Below are 16601 nucleotides of genomic sequence, written 5' to 3'. Positions count from 1 at the left end.
TTGCTTAAATCAGATAAAGACGCTGCATGACCTTCAGATGAATGCTCCAAAGATTTTCCAATTTTATTGAATTGTTACAACAAAAAAAAGTCGACCAAAATTCCTCCAAAATGATTTAAAAGGCTTACTATCAGTTATTGTTTTGTCAGCAGTTTTTGCCAACAGGGGGTGACACAACCAGTTTTTAAATTTAGCGGGTAAAAATACGTTTTCCACATGGTTTAGGTAGGTTTTTTATTGTCTAATGACTAAAATCACAATTTGAAATATGTGTTTAGTATTTCATCAGATTATCTTTCAGTTTTATTACATTTGCTTGATTATGTCAGTGATGATTTTGGCATAATTCATGACTCCTTTTGACTGGAAGGGAAAATAAGGAAGCACTTCTCCTGCTTTTTGATGAGCAAGACATGTTGTGTCTCATAGGTCTACAGAGAACGGTCCAAACCCGACTGTCTCTTTAAAGCAAACCATGCACTTCATTACCAACATGGATGGCTTGTTTTGCTGACTTCAAGAACATGAAGTACTCATTTATTACGACACTACAATATCAACAGATGTGCTGTTAAGACAAGAGCGAATCATAATGGAGAGTCTTAGCCTAGAGGGAATAAAAACAAGATCCCAGATGAGAGGAAAACCTCACTGTAAACAACAACTACACTGTCTGTACTGAAGCACAGCCACTAGAGCCTCTGTTATCTTCGCAGTGTAAAATGCATAAAATGTTGACACTGAAGGAGTCCAGGCATGATAAATAACTAGCTGGGGAAAAGCTTCTCAAGCTGTTCAAATAACATCATTAGTGCAATGTCTGAATGTGAGTGAGTGGAATTTCTCAAGGCCAAAACTCTCCGCTGTCATTTCCTGTAGAAAACTGCTTGCAAAGTGAGTACTCATTAAGAAGTCTGTGCATTTCTGTGACTAAGATCTGCTTATTTTGCAGCACTTACCCAGCATGGCTGCGTTGTTCCTGTTTACAGGCTTGGGTGGAGGCAGAGGAGGCTGCTTAGTGCCCTGAGAGGAGGGCATCAGGGTGGAAGGTGTAGGCTGATGCGTGCTGGTTCCCGCAGAAGACACGGATCGAACGGGTTTGGAAGTTCCAGCGGAGGGAGAGGAGTAAAGGGTCGCGGAGTGGTTGGACGGGGTCCGAGGTGGGCCCTCGTTTCCAGGCTCAGGGGTGGAACTCATCAGCCACTTCGGAGGCATGACCGACTGCTTAGGCGGCAGAGGTTCACGAAGAGTGTCCTGCAGCGCCTCCACTTCAGGTACAAAATGGCTGTCTGACTCTACAGAGAATACCAGAGAAGCTTTATTTAATAAGGCTAAATCGAGTGGAAAAACTACAACACTGCAACTGAGTTTAAGAATATCAAACAAACTGGTCCTGAGTTATAAGCGGACCTCTGATATTATCCAACTTCATGATGATATGTAACCACACCTATCCAGAAGTTTACCTTTTAATATAATTCAAGATTTTCTTCTTTTGATTTAGTATATAGTAGCCAGCTACGCATGATTATTTCTTTTTTAATATCAAAACCCCATGCTACTTCTCATCTCACTCTGCTTACACTGGTGAGGCAAATGTAAGCCAATATTCTTTGAATTGAATGATTTTATCTCGACACATTTTTGATGTTTTTGAGGCTCTTATTTAGAAGAAAGGAAAAAGTTCTCGAGATGCCAGTGTGGACTGTGGTTTGAAGAAGCATCCACTACTTGTAAATTGTTTGTGTGGCAGCATCTATAGTGAAAATTAACAAGAATTGTGTGACAGTCAAAAAAAGAAACATTACTGCAGGAACAGCCCAAAAGGTGCAAATAGTGCTAAAGCTAACATCGGCTTCTGAGCTTCTCAGTCATTTAAACTAAAGGCTGTTTCACAGTTGTGCATAGAATATCATAGGGCAGGTCATGAGTTGTTAAATGTGACCGTATTTCTCATCTTGAGTGAAGCCTGGTGCAAGGACCATTCATTATTAAATCTTTAGTTAGATCTTCCAACCTTGTCTTTTTTATGATTCACGATACATTTTAAAACAGATTTTCATTTTCAACTGAACATTGATTTCAACTTTTAAATAATGTGTCTCTTTACATTTCTTTCTATGATTGTAATATTATGCAATGAATGGTGCCTTCCTGCTACATGTGAACTTTCCAACAATATTTTTGTACAGTACATTTTAGCACTAACGTTGCTGAGTTCAGTCAAGTTATTACTACCGTAGATTAAAAACCCCCCAAAACAAACAAAATTGATCAAGCAGTAAGAACTCCACTGACTCCCAGCACTTCTTCATCTGTCCAGCAGGGGGCACCTTCTGTGGTTGCAAAATGTCTTCTTAAGTTTTTAAAAAGAGAAAAGAGGCGACACTGTTACATGCTAACAGTTATCTTACTAAAACAAAAAACCCTCATCCCAATTAGTTTATAGGTTTCGTTATACTCTGTTGGAAGCCATACTCCTCTTTTTGATAATTATATTCAATTCAAAATAAAATGGAGGATAATAATCAGGGTAAACATTTGGGATGAGGCTTTATTATTATTTTGTTATGATGCCTCCAAAGGGTACATGTGATATAATGCAGTTCCTTTTCAATGTCCAAATCATCTCAGAAAGCTAAATGGTGAAATGAGGTTTCACTTGATTGCTGTTAGAACCTTTTCTCTGGAAATGTTAAAAGTAGCTAAATTCAATTCAAGTGTATAGCTTGTATTTTTTTTCTTATATTGTATAACATAGTACTTAGGTTACGTTAAGCTTGTGGCATAATACTGGCGTGAAATGAACTAAAAAAAGATTATTTCCTAGTTGCAATTACTATGTCAATAATTCATCCCTGGGCAGAAATGAACCATTATATGAGCCACTGGCAGGAAATGTATTAAAAGCAGAAGATTATAAAAGACCTTGCTGCAAAGCTCTGAATGCTTCAGCTAAGAGACTGAGTGAGCAACTCTCTGCCGCTGCACCACTCGAAGCACTGTCTGTGGCAGCTCTTGTTTGAGAACGGCATTATCTGGGATCAGCTGTGAAGGTAAACAGTGTGGGCAGCTGCAATTACGGCCAAAAAAAGCCCACCTCCCTCTGACCACCCCTCTGCTGCTACTGCTGCTCCCACACCGTTCCTCAAAGTCGCAGCTCCAAAGTACAAAGCTGTTTATGAACAGACGAACTTCTATCAACGCGACGTCACCGAGCCAAAGAGGAAATCATGCAGAGGAAAGCAGGAAGTAGAAAAGAAGTACAGTGGAGGCAGAGAGAGAGAGAGAAAACGAGGACAGAAAGCAGGATATGTGATAAAGATAGAAAGAGAGTAGGAGAGGGAGAGAAAGGGTCGTCGGAGAGAGAGAGAGACAGAAAAGGAAAATACAAGGTGAGATTTAAGAACAGGCTGGAAGAGGCACATGAAGGTGTGCAAAAATCTTTCACATCCAACAGATTTAATTTCGACACCTTTATCTGTAATTCTTCACATTATTTCTAATTTTTTTCATCTGTTTATCATTAACAATTCCTTCTTATGTCCCAGAGACACCACATGTATCAGTCCTACACAGCGTCATGCAAAAGACTTTTCACTTCTTGAACATTTTTACATTTTGCCTTGTTACAAAGGCAAACATCGACATCTTTTACTAAGACTTTATGTGACGGACCAGCACAAAGCCGTACGGTTTATATAGTACAAATAATAATCTGAAAAAACTCACATTCCTCTGCATTCAGCCTCGTTTAATCGGATACTCCTAAATAGAATCTGGTGCAGTCACCTGCTTTGACAAGTAACCTAATTAGTGAATGGAGTCGACCTGTGTGTAATTTAATCTCAGTATAAATACAGCTGTTTGGTGAAAGGCTCAGAAGTTTCTTAAAGAACATTATTGAACAAAAAGCATCGCGAAGACCAAGGAACGCAGCCGAGAGGAGAGTTAGGATATCAAAAAATAACCCAAGGTCTGACAATTTTTGCAAAGCGCTACTTAATCCATCCAAGACTTGGACGTCCTCCAGGTAGAAAGATCCACAGAGGTTCAGTCCCTCAAATGGACAGCCACCAGTTTTTAACTCCACAAATATGACCATTGGGAAAGGCTAATAATACATCGAGTTTACAGTTTGAAACAAATAAGGGTCACAGCAAACAAGTAGTGGACATTGCTCTGGTCAACACACCATCTTTTCTTTTCTTAAGGGAAGCTTGTCAAAACTGATGGCAAGTGGAGATAAAAACAAGGCAATCCCAGAAGAAAACCATTTAGAGGCTTCAATTACTTGAGACTAGGGTAGAAGTTTAGCTTCCAGCATGACCTTCATCCTAAACATACAGCCAAAGCTAAAGTGCAATAATTTAGAGCAAAGCCTATTCGTGTGTTAGAATGGCCCAGCCAAAGTCCAGTTCCAAAAGCAATGCTCAATCAGTAACAAAATGACAATGGTTACTGATTGTTGTCCCTCAACAAAAGAAGAACAACTACTATTATATTCCATGTCTGTTTTTGGGAGGAATCAGTTGGTTTTGTCTTTTTGGAGAGCTAACAGCGTGAGCATTTAGGAGCAACAATGGCTGTAGTGATCATGACAGATTAATGAGGAGAAGAGAAGGGAGGACGATCTGTTCTCTCATGTTCCTGAATAAGAAGCATAGCTGGAGCAAGCCTCCTGGGAGCCGACAGGAGGCTGTCTATATCTGGGAGGACCGCATTGTGCGCCGAGGAGTGACAGCAAGATGGAGGGAAAAGATACAGAACTGAAGAAACGCCTTCAACAACATATCAGCAAGGTCAGGTGGGGAAATGTGAGCATTATCTTTGACTTTCACAACAACAGCTCATGTTCTGACTGCAGATCTTCAGAGTCGGAGGAGCCTTACCTCTGCGGGTCCTTCCCTCCTCTGCAGAGGCATGTCGAGGAAGCGTCGGCTTCCACTCTGCTTCTGCCGGCCGCCTCCTGCCGTCCTCTGATGGGGCCTTCTGCAGCCCCGGCCTTCTCTGCCCATCGTTGGGGTGAAGTCTGCCCCCGCGCCTGCCTTCATCCTTCTGAGCGTGGCTCTGTCCCTGCCAGGCCAAGTTGGATTTCCATTCACCCTCCCCATGCACATGTGCCCCCACACCCCCGCTTCTCCACACCTCCTCATGCAGTCCGGTGCCCCTGGAGCACAAAGCTCCGCGGCGGTCTCTGTCTGAGGGAGAGCGGCCCCTGTGGTCCTCCGGCTGGGCGAGCCTCCCAGGGTGCATCCTAAAGTCTGACTCTCCAGGGAGTTTGACCTGGTTACCTGGGCTCCTCCCACTGCTGATGACTCCTCCTCCCCCACTGACTGGAAGTGTGTGGCCGTTTTTAACGTAGGACTGTTTCACATTTTGCGCCTCTCCATCTGAAAAGGTTGGTCGTGAAACACAAGACAAGGAACAGGTTAAAAATAGGAACTGACCTTCCAAACCAAAGACAGTATGTAACATGGAGAAAAGATGAACAATGATCTTCACAGCTGTCCAAGTCTCAATGATTTAGATAACTATCATTTTAGGCAGCAATGCACCAAGTTTCCCCACCAGCATCGTCTTTTTTTCTATGTGACTGTTTTGTCCAGCTCTGACCAAACTACGCTGTTATAAATTAAACTCCTGGTAACATTTAGCAAACTCCAACTGTTTGCATTTTTCTGATAGTAGGACGGAAAAGGCTTTTTTTTAATCTGGCATGTTTGCAAACAGCTGATTGGCACTAGAGAGCATTTCATAGTTGTTATGGAAACTTGGTGACACCATGATGCAACTGTTTCCTGCAGTTACCATCCTGCTCATTCTATATGGCAGCTAGGTAAATATTATTTAACCATATGCTAAAACCTCATCTTTACCTTGTGGACTAAATACGGTGAGTCGTTTCATCTTGAAGAAGGGAAGTCACCTGAAATGTTTTCCTCACTAAAGACAAGGTTAGCTGTTTGGATTTTGCTCTTAGTAGCAAAGAACAGAGACGGGTTGCATCTTAGAGGAGAACTGCGCATCACTTTTAGGGTAAACTGCTAATTTAGTTAGCAGTTTTAGTTGCCTAACTGATGGCAACAAGTTAGGAAAAGTTATCATGTCTCCATGTCAAATAAATAGCTCAGTACAGGTATTGTGTCAAACAACATGGCTACCTAGTTAGCTAAAAATGTGTCACTGCTATAGAAAAGTGGGGAAATGACAGCCACTTATTCTTGTTCAAATTTGTAAATGAGTAAATGTCCTCAAATAAAAGATTGTGCTTTTTCTTTAAAAAAATTAATCTAAAATAAATCCTGAATTTATTTGGAAGATTTTACACATTTGTAGTGTTCCTAATAACTACATAGGGGACCCCACATACATATTTTATGCTTCTGATCTGTAGTTATTTGAGAGTAGCAAGTAAGAGTGTGGGGGAAAAAAACAGCCACTAAAGAGATATTCAGTATTTGTTGTGATGCAGAAGCAGCTGTAGGTTTAATAAATGGGCTTCTGAGCTGGCGGGGCTGGCAGAAAGCTTACACACACGCACCCGCACACACACACACCCTTCTCGAAGCTATTTTGCTGCAGGCCACAATCCGTTCCACTTTTCCAGAGCTCTGGAGAGTGGCATGTAATTTTAAACTTATATTACATTACTATGACAAACAGAGAGTAAATTTCCTTGTCCTAAAATGCATTTCAGTTACTTGATGGATGCCGTTTCTGCCACAATGTACGGGTGACCTAACCACAGTGTCTGTGTCGATGTGATATCCTCAGGGCAGCTTCTGTCAGAGACAGATACTGCTGTTCAAAGAGATCAAATGAATCACAGAGGACTTCTTACCATTATCTGGGACTTCCTTCAGCAGGCCCTGCTCTATGAGCTCCTGTCGGGTACGTCTAGTCGACATCTTTCTCTCCAGTTCTGCCATCAACAGACACAATTCAAAGCAAGTTTTCATCTCCTGATGTTTTTGCGGAAAAACTTCAGGAAAACTGAAGAACATGCTAGCATTAAGGGAGAAACGCACACACTTATTGGGTTGTAAGCGATATGATCAGTAAGAAAAGGTCGGGTGGAGACCACTCGGAGTCCAAACAAAATAAGTGACACAAACCTTCGGATGTTTCTTTGAACTTTTCGCTGCTTTTCTTCTTCCGCCACTTCCAGGGTTTGAAGATCTTGCCAATGGTAGAAAACTTGCCTTTACGCTTTGGGGGAGGGGTAGTGTCCCCTGTGCTGCCCCCCTCTCCCACCATTGTGCTGTGGTGCTGCTCCGTTTCGTCATCTGAAAGCAAGAAATGGGAAAAGTGTTACATTTTAAGACACACCGCAACACAGAACAAGAGAGCTGCAATATCAGAGAAAGAGCTTCATCAACAAGAAGAGATGCGCAGAAAAATCCAAGTGACCGGAGTCTGCTGAAAAATAGACTTGGCGGTCGGAAACTCAGAAATCCAGTTTATTTCCAATCAATAAACGCATCACAAAGGATAGAGACAAATTCAAGGAGTCTTCAGTGTGGAGAGTCAAAGACTCAAAGTAGAATTTTCACACACACACACGCACCCTTCTCGAAGCTATTTTGCTGCAGGCCACAATCCGTTCCACTGATTTTCAATACCGGTAAGTTTCTTAAAAATGAAGTCAGAGGAAGCAGAGGGATAAGAAGCTACTTAACAAGAAACTGTATTTTCTGCATCGTATGTCTGTGGTTCAACCAGGCTCATAGAAAGCGAGGTGTCTAGTAGACAACTGGAAGGGTGAGCGGAGTACAGCAAAGTTGCTCTGTTTTATCGTTTCTATCTTCCAGCAGCTGTTTGTCCTGAAACATGTTGGTTTTAAAAATGTTGGCAGCCTCTTAGAAATCCCAGAGATACAGTGATGGCCTTCATCACTTAGTGGTTATCAAAATGTCCATAATTAAAACTAGTCATTAGCATACAAATCAGAATATTCCACTGGTTTCTGAACGTGAAACTGAAACACCATTAACTGGGGTTGGTGCGATTCCTTGCTGTAAAAAAGCAAAATGAGCTACCAGCTACTGATTCACTGCTGCCCACTACCTCACAGTTCTTATTTATTTTGTAAATAATTCTTACAAAATCTTCTTATAAATACTATTAGATCAGTCCCCATACATTGACAGCAGCTGGAATGGTAGCCATGATAACCAACAACATCAAAAACTAAAAGTTAAGTTCAAACCTTCAATGCTGCAATGCTGTGTTTTTTTTAAATTATAAAAACCCGGTTTCACATTGACTGCTCTCTCACACACAGCAGGGTGAAGATGCCTTTATTCATATATTAAATGAGAAATAAATCTAGATTATTTTCAGTATGGTTCTTCTTGTATCCTAAATATGAGAAATCAGAGTTGGTTAACGTCGCTAGCAGCAGCTCAAAGCTTTACCGCAGACGACTGATCAAACCTCCTCTAACTGCTGGATGTCATGTTTCTGGTTTCCTATCTGAACCAAGCTCCAGTGCCTTTGTAAAAATCAAGCTGCCTCATCAAGGCTGGTATTATGTTTCGCTGTTACTTCTCGGGCACTGAGTGTGCTTTGGCAGGGTGATGCTGAGAGATCGAGGACTCCTCCACAGAGCTACCGTTAACAGGAGGGCTCTGGCGTTGGCTTTTAGACAGCCTTTTTCACCGTCAAGTGCTCACATTCCTTAGCTAGATGGAGCCTCGTGCTTTATCAGCCCTTCAACATTCGCTGTCTCAGTGCAGAAGCATGCTGGAAGCGGCCATAGGCAGCAGGAAAACACTGCCAGTCAAAGCACACATGATACAGCTAGCATTAAGGAAACAAGAGCTGTTTTAAGGAACCGCTGATTACTATGGGATGTCAATGAGGCTGGGAGCACTCCATCAAATGGCATTCTGCAGTAATGGCTAAATATTCTGGGATGCATGACTGGCAGCTCCATTGACAGAGTGCTGAGCTCAGAGAGAGCTTCGAACATCAGGTTTGTGAAGAAAGCTGCAGCTGCCGCATTCAGCAGACAAAATATTTACCACTGGAAAGAGAAGAGAGTCGAGCTTAAAACTCCCAGCGAGATGCACACACAGGATGCCTTGGCGTCGGAAGCGCCTTGCAGTCTGATTCCCACAACAATACGCTTTCGCAAAATACTAATGCAAGTTATTTAGTAAATGACTAAAAACCACAGAAGCGGAATAACAACATTAATCTTTTCTGACAAGCAAATCTAGATTTCAAACACAGTGGGTCAGGGTTGTCTAGGAATATCTCCCAGCCCTCATTCAGAGTTTTAGTATCATCCTCAGAAACACGGTGATATGATGAACAACTGCTGACACAGGACCGAGTCCCATTTTAGAGTCAAGGGATCGACTCCTTCAGCACTTTTCATCAGTGCTTAAAGTAAAGGTTACCGTTACGAAGATATAACCAGCTTTTAAAAAGCTCTTGTCTCAGAAATGTTTCTCCAAATCATTAAAGTAGTTTAAGGCCCTTTTAACGAGGTGCCAGACAAAGTGGCAGGAGTGCCAAGAGTTTCCTGTCCCTATAGAGGACCTGTAGCTGGCCTCTGCTGGCCAGCTGGCTGCAATGAAAGCTAATACATTTCCCCTGAGCAAACAGTGGATTGATTAACCACCTAATACCAGCTTGTTACATTTGAATTACTCTATAAAAAGCGGAAGACAAAAATGCATATTCCACACAATAAGTACTTCAATTTTACTAGTAAACTTAGTCAACGTTTGTTCTATATTTCTGAAAGTGTAATAAAATAGCAAATGGTGTAGAACATTTTCCCTGACAGATTCCTTGTTCATCACAGAAAAACACATAAGACACCCATGCATGCACAAACTCCTTCAAGAGAGTCCACATAACCTAAACACAGATTAACAGCCATTTTGTTTTTCTTTTATCTGATCAGTGGTCATCAGGCAAAATTAGATTTTTTTATTATGATTTTTTAGATTCAATAACGGCATAGTCCCACTATTTCCGTCCTTTGGAAGCATCAGCCAGCAGAACGTACGGAATTGGTCAGAATGAGAATCTGTAGCTCAGAACTTGTAGAAATCCAGAAATCAGTGCAGCCTTTCTAAAACCGGATCCTAAGATACCTGGAAGGGGGCTGTTAAGAGTCCAGCTTCCACGGTGACGGGACCTGAAGCAACATGCCATGGGGAAGCGGGCAACATTCAGAAATCCAAGATGTCCAGCCCTCCTGTGTGTGTCTCAGAAATCAAATCTAAAAGAAGGAGAATCCAGATGAGCATGTTCCCGTGGAAAAATTAAAGCAGAGAAGATCCAGGTTCCAGGGAAATCCGCTTATCTCGGCGAGACAAGAATGCGAGGATTCAGAGCAGCTGCCATAACGTCCAACTTAAGCATTGCTAAGGACGGCTTCTCTGTGATCCAGCTTGGATGGTGTTTCTCACACAGAGCAGACTGTTCTGTCAGAAAACGCCTCTGATACAGAGGCTCAGCTGAGCCAGTGGAGCAGGATGAGAGCTCTGACTGTGCCGGGCCTGCGCACACGCGGCGCAGATGACGATTGTGGAGGCTTCAGCCCATCCAGCAGGCTTCCGTTTGAAAACAAGATCTCTGACAATGCTCGTTGAAATGTGTCAATCCAACGCCGCAAAACTAAAATTATCCTTTGGACCAACACAAAATGATTCCTTCGCAGAAAAAAACAAACTTCAACTTGTTTCTGTTGCAGTGAGAAGTGATTCAGAGTCTTGTAGGAACTGCAGCTGTCTGTTCCTGTGAGTTTGGAAATGGTAGTAGACGGGATAAAAAGTGCTACAAAGAGAGAAAAAGTACAGGCGTGATTGGTGGTGGTGGTGGCGGGGGGTACTGGAAACGCAGTCACACAATCAGGGTGGAGTGCCATTTCCTGCCCGAGAACAAAGACAGCCTCTTCCCTTAAACTCAACACAGTCCAAGCGAGAGATTGCAGAAGAAAGCTACCAGTAAGTCTGGTGAAGCCAAGAAAAAAGAGGAGAGAAACATAAATAAAGTTTACTTTAATGAATGATAATATAGTCGGTTCTATATTCAGAGGCTCTGACGAGATGAGGCAGACTGGTCAGAAAACATGTGGGAGTCCAAGCATGTGTGGGCGGTTCCTCTGACATGCCATCCTAATGCTCTGTCAAGCATCTTCTCGAAAGGCCGCATTACCCTGGACAGCTGACCGCGCGGCTGAAGGAGCCTGTTTTTTACCGAGTCTGTATGAAAAGCTTGCATAAGACACCCACATCCACTCAGAGAGTCCTCTAGTTGGGAAATACCCCGAACCTTACGAGAACTCTTATCCTTGGCAGGGCAGATTATCAAATTTAATCTTCTCAATTGAGCACAGTGGTTGTAATCACGGTGACTGATTCTTGTGGAAATTAATTCACGACTTAACAGCAAGACACAAACAAGAGAACAGTATATTAGTTATATGCACAATACAGTTGGTAAAACAAACATTTTATCTTACCAACTTTGCCTTAATTTAACCCAAAGAAGTATTTCAAGTTACAATCTAAAAGTTTACTGTTAAGATTAAAATAAACTAAATACAGATACATAGTCCAGTTTAAGATTAATCTTAAGATTAGCGAGATAAAGGTACATAATAAGAAAACGCAGTTGTACTAAGTTCAGAAAAAATTATTTTAGACATTTTCAGACTCCTACCTATATGAAAACTAACATTTAAACCAACCCAAAGCGTCATCACTCAAACTCATGTCACCTGTTAGTTTTACAGCAAAAAATATTACTTCCTGTCCTAAGTGTTAATAACTTCATGTAAACTCTCAGGGCTGCTATTGTAGCGCTACAGAAATCATCTCTGTGTATGACCCCTGAAAACCTTGAGCCAACCAGGTATTGCTTGGATTTAGCATTCTGGAAACGCTGAAATACCCCAGTAGTCACGAGGGTTACGGTTCACAACCTCCCACAATTAGCTGAAATCAGCAAACACTTTTGAACCCCCCCATCTAAAAATGCTTACAACTACCCATTTCATTATCTCAAACACAGTAGAAACTGTGCCAAGGAAAATAAATGGCGTTCATGGATTAGGAGCTTTCCAAACGCTGGTCTATTTATTTCAGCTTCCAAGTGCAATTTATATTCAGTACTTTAGGCATGCTCTACGGAAAAATCCGCAAATAATTTAGAGTTAAGTTTTGCAACAAAACGTCCTCAAATAGGTGAATTCATTAATACTGAACATCACAGAAGCAGGAGAAATTTTGAGAGACATAATTATTCAATTTTGCAGAACCAGTGTCGAATCAGGCCAGCTTTCCACCTGTTAAGAATGACATTAGTCTGTAGACCAGGGTTAAACATACGAGCAAAAGGCTCAGCAGTAAAGTAGTTTACAGTTTTCAAAACACTGGGATTTAAATAGGTCCAGAATCCTGTTTTGGATCAACAGGTTTTAATGCTTTATGGAATGCCAGAGTAGAAAGAAGTAGAAAAACAAACTGGACTCTTGATAAGACAGGAGGTGAAAAGTGCGTTGAATTCAAAATGATACAAGAGAAAAAGAATCTGTTTGAAATTCACAGTGCAAACAATTTCCTGTGCCCTCTAACAGGAAGATAAATGGCCAGCACGTGCATGAGTGTGTAAAAACACAGCTGAGATTCATGCACATGATCCCATGAGCTAGCATTCCTTGTGGTGGTGAAAGTGAAGGATAGGAACAGAAAGAGAAAGAGAGAGAGAGAGAGAGAGAAAGAGAGCAGGCTATGCAAAGTTGATTACACAATATTCAACCCCCTTCTCTCCAAGATGTTTAAAGTCTTTGAAAGCACCATCAAATAAGGGAACAGATTTAAACTCTGCATGTGTGTGTAGGAGGGGGAGTAAATCCTGTACTTTGACAAAGAGAGCCAGAGTAACATCAGAAACTCACCGCCAGAGTTCTGCTGCTGTGGGTCCTGAGTTGGGATCTCCACACGAAGGCTTTGTCCCATGATCCAGCCCCCGAGGGGCCTCTACCTGTTCTGCACCCAGCACCGAGGCCACCACTCTAGACAGATCAGCCGCTGCACCTGCCTTCCTGCTCCTTCAAAAACAGCACAGTCTCTTTCACCCACTTTTACTCTATGTCTTTCACTTCGGTCCTTTCCCCCGTCCTTCCTTCTTCCAAACTCCTTAAGACTTTCCCTCCCTCTAGGAGCTGGACTCCCTCTCCCCCACACTCAAGGACCCTCCCTGCTTGGCTCACAGCATAGATCAGCAATCACTGAAGGATGCCTGCCATTCCTGGGAGAAAGACAGGTTGTGTTTTTAATTTGGCGTGTGTACCGCGGTAGTACACGGTGCATTGTTTCGATTCTGTTGCAGATATACAATAAAGAAGTTTGAATGAACCAGAAGACACATGAAAAACAAAAACTTCAGAGCCAACATAGAAATACTTGAGTTAAACCACAAAGCTTAGATCACAATCTATTTGAATGAAATAGTTGAGGCTCAATGTTTTTTTTCTACTTACTTGAAGACACCCTAAAAAGCAACTAATCTGCATTTACATACAATAGGCATCTAAACAGTGTCTTACCAAAATATCCATATTTCTGGGTTTTTTCTATCGTGAAATAACAACGAGCACTGTTGCATTTTACAGCTATTTTATATGATAGAGCAACAAAAAACACAATTGCTGTTTATTGAAGGTAAAGAATGGAAGTCAGGTAATTTGCAAGTAAAAATCAGCAAAATGTGGCAGGCATTACTTAGATACGCCTAAATAAGACTAAATAAGGCCACCACTGTACATTTCAAACCAAAAGCATCAATGTAGCTGTTCTGTGAAGGCCTCCGAGGTTCATTCAAGAACATTAATGAACAAACAGCATCAGGAGGACCAGGGAGCAGAGCAGGGATCCAAGGGAAAAGAGCTCTGAAGAAGTTTAAAGCTTCGTTGGGTTACAAAATAACATCAGAAGCTTTGAACATATCACAGAGCGCCGCTCAATCGCTCATAAAAAATGGAGGAATGGTGCAACTGGTTAACTATAGGATTTACTAGTAGCTCTCTAACAAACAAACCTGGAAGGGAGAAGAACAAACAGAGAAGCAGCCAAGAAGCCAATGAAAACTCAGGAGGAGCTGCAAAGAACCACAGCTCAGGTGGGACAATCTACTCGCAGGACAACTACACTATCGGCACGCCACAAATCTGACCTTTATGGAAGAGTGACAAGAGGAAAGTCACGGTTGAAAGAAAGTCATTAGAGAGAGATTGTTGGTAGATTGCAACAAGTCATACAGGAGATGCAGAAAACATGTGAAGAAGGTACTAATTGAGACCAAAATGAATAATTTGGACTACACGCAAAATGTCAGGAAACTGAGGAGAATATGAAAGTAGCTACTCACAGGGCAATACTGTAAGAAAACCAAGTTGAAGGTTACTTTTAATCAGCAAAATGGTTCTAACATGCAGCTGGAGCTGCAATGAAAACATTTATGTCAAATAATATGTGTTGTTAGAATGATCTGGCGAAAAGTCCAGACAAAATCTAGATGATAATCTGTGGTAATGTCCTAAAAAATGCTGCTCCACCCATCTGACGCAGGGTAAATTACTTTGGAAAGAAGAATGGTAAAAAAAAAATAAAGAAAAAAAAATCTAAATGTGCAAAGCTGATAGAAACAACCATAAAGACTTGCATCTGTAATTACAACAGGAGGTGGTTATACAAAATGATGACTCAGTCAGGTTGAAAACAAAATGTGTATTTAAAAAAAATACACATCAAACTATCAAATTTCTATTTGTTCAAAAAATTAAAACCACAAATCATTTTCTTTCCAAAACCAATAAAAACACATTTAAGTTTGTGGTTTAGATGTGACAAAATGCAAAGAAAAATTCAGGGGTATGAATGCTTATGAATCTGATTATTGCTTTTGTTCAGAACTTGTAGAGTGACTTTATTATGCTGTCCAGCACTCCTCCTGCCTCCAGACACTATTTTATACAATTCTCCAAGTCTTAGCACATTTCTAACAGGCCTGAGGGAATTAACATGACTGAAGCACATTTGCCAAGAAAAGAATTCTGGCTTGGGGCAAACGCAAAAAAAAAATAAATAAAAAGGAAGGAGGAAGAAAACATGAACCAGATAAAATGAGGAGCAGGAGCTGGACTTTCTGAATCAGGGCTTTGATTCGTTTTGAGGTCCGCCTGACTTCAGAAAATCTCATCCAGCTGCCTCTCAGATGGGTCCAGTTCACCGAGCTGTGTCATTCTGCCTGAACAGACCTGAGGTTTTCTTCTCAAGCTGAGAGCTAATGTGTTCAGCAGCGCCCCTCTCCTTTCTCCCTGTGCCCCACATACACCCTCCACACCGGGCCAGCATCCAGGGAGAACTGAGCCAATCCGAATGAGCCCAGAACCCGGTGTTGGCCTGACCTGGATAACAGACTGGGCCAGGCATTTTCACAAAGGCGAGGAAGTGATGGACGTAGGAGCACGCAGTCACCAAACCGTCACCATCAGAGCTAGTGACGGGTCAGAAAAAGAATAGAACTGCTTCATCAGTTCATCACTGGCCTCTTCTGCAAAAACACAGCTTGAAAAGATTTAGTTTGTCATAACGACACGAAAGGGAGTCAAAACAAGGCGTAACATCATGATCACTTGTTGGTCCTACTTGTGCAGCAAAGCAGTCCTTAACCACATGATCCCTGTAATGCGGTGTCTGGCATCAAGATGCTAGCAGCAGATTATTTAGATCCTGTAAGCTGTAAGGTGGGGCATTCATGGAACAACTTGTTGAAAGATGCTGAATTGGACTGAGAACTGGAGAATTTGGAGGCTAAATTAACACCTGAGACTCATTACTGTAAACTAGTAACCGTCTTTAAACTAGTAAAATTTTAGCTTTGCTGTGAATTATCCTACTTTAAGACGGCAACAGCTGTCTGAAAATAAAGTTTTGTTAAAATGATGTATACGGTCTGCAACGATGCTTAGGTGGGTGTTACATGTCAAAGTAACATTCAGGTGGACAGAAGGATCGAAGGCTTCCCACGAGAAAGACTTCTAACATCACACTGCCTTTGTCTGCTTCCTTCCTTCCCAAAATCCTAATGCCGTGTATTTTCCAAGATGGTAAAGCACAAGCACATGGCCATCTATGATGTAAGAAAAAAACATAATTCATCAGATCTGAGCACAGTCTTTCATAATGCTGCAACAGCCAGGTTCTTCAGCAATTTCAGCTTCTGTAGCTCATCTGTAAGATTCGCCCACATCGCCGGTTTTCACCCCTCATCTGCATCAATGGCGCTTGTCTCCAGTTCATGCTTAGATCACTTAGGATAGGTACTGACTTTTTGGCTTCTTACACATTTTAGAACCAAATAGGTACCTGCTGTAAAACATATTCCACCCACTTACATCTAGGGCGATGAAGAGATAATCAGCGTTATTCACTTCACTGTGGTCATATTATGAAAGATTAATCTATATTGTAATACCTTCAGATGCACAAAAAAACTAAAGCCTGTAATTTGGTGCACAAAGAGGGATCTCTGAACAGTAACTTAGAGCACTTAAAATTCAGAAAACCATT

General features: G+C 41.6%; 1 protein-coding gene across 8 annotated transcripts in view; it reads right to left on the bottom strand.

Moving 5' to 3' along the window:
* Positions 1-16601, bottom strand: part of phactr4b (phosphatase and actin regulator 4b) — a 37082-nt gene that overhangs the window by 8677 nt on the left and 11804 nt on the right. For 6 of the 8 annotated variants that reach the window (XM_032558302.1, XM_032558305.1, XM_032558309.1 and 3 more), the window contains 4 exons: positions 7119-7289; positions 6845-6925; positions 4893-5393; positions 960-1295 (listed from right to left, as the gene is read on the bottom strand). In XM_032558302.1, the coding sequence (XP_032414193.1) occupies positions 960-1295; positions 4893-5393; positions 6845-6925; positions 7119-7289 (1089 nt within the window). Of the gene's footprint in view, positions 1-959; positions 1296-4892; positions 5394-6844; positions 6926-7118; positions 7290-10115; positions 10847-12925; positions 13154-16601 lie in introns of those variants that run through there. The other 2 variants (XM_032558304.1, XM_032558303.1) reach the window with 2 other exon arrangements.

This window comes from Xiphophorus hellerii, chromosome 3 (genome assembly GCF_003331165.1).
Source record: "Xiphophorus hellerii strain 12219 chromosome 3, Xiphophorus_hellerii-4.1, whole genome shotgun sequence".
Lineage (NCBI taxonomy): Eukaryota > Metazoa > Chordata > Actinopteri > Cyprinodontiformes > Poeciliidae > Xiphophorus > Xiphophorus hellerii.
This window is presented reverse-complemented; position numbering and strand designations above follow the sequence as displayed.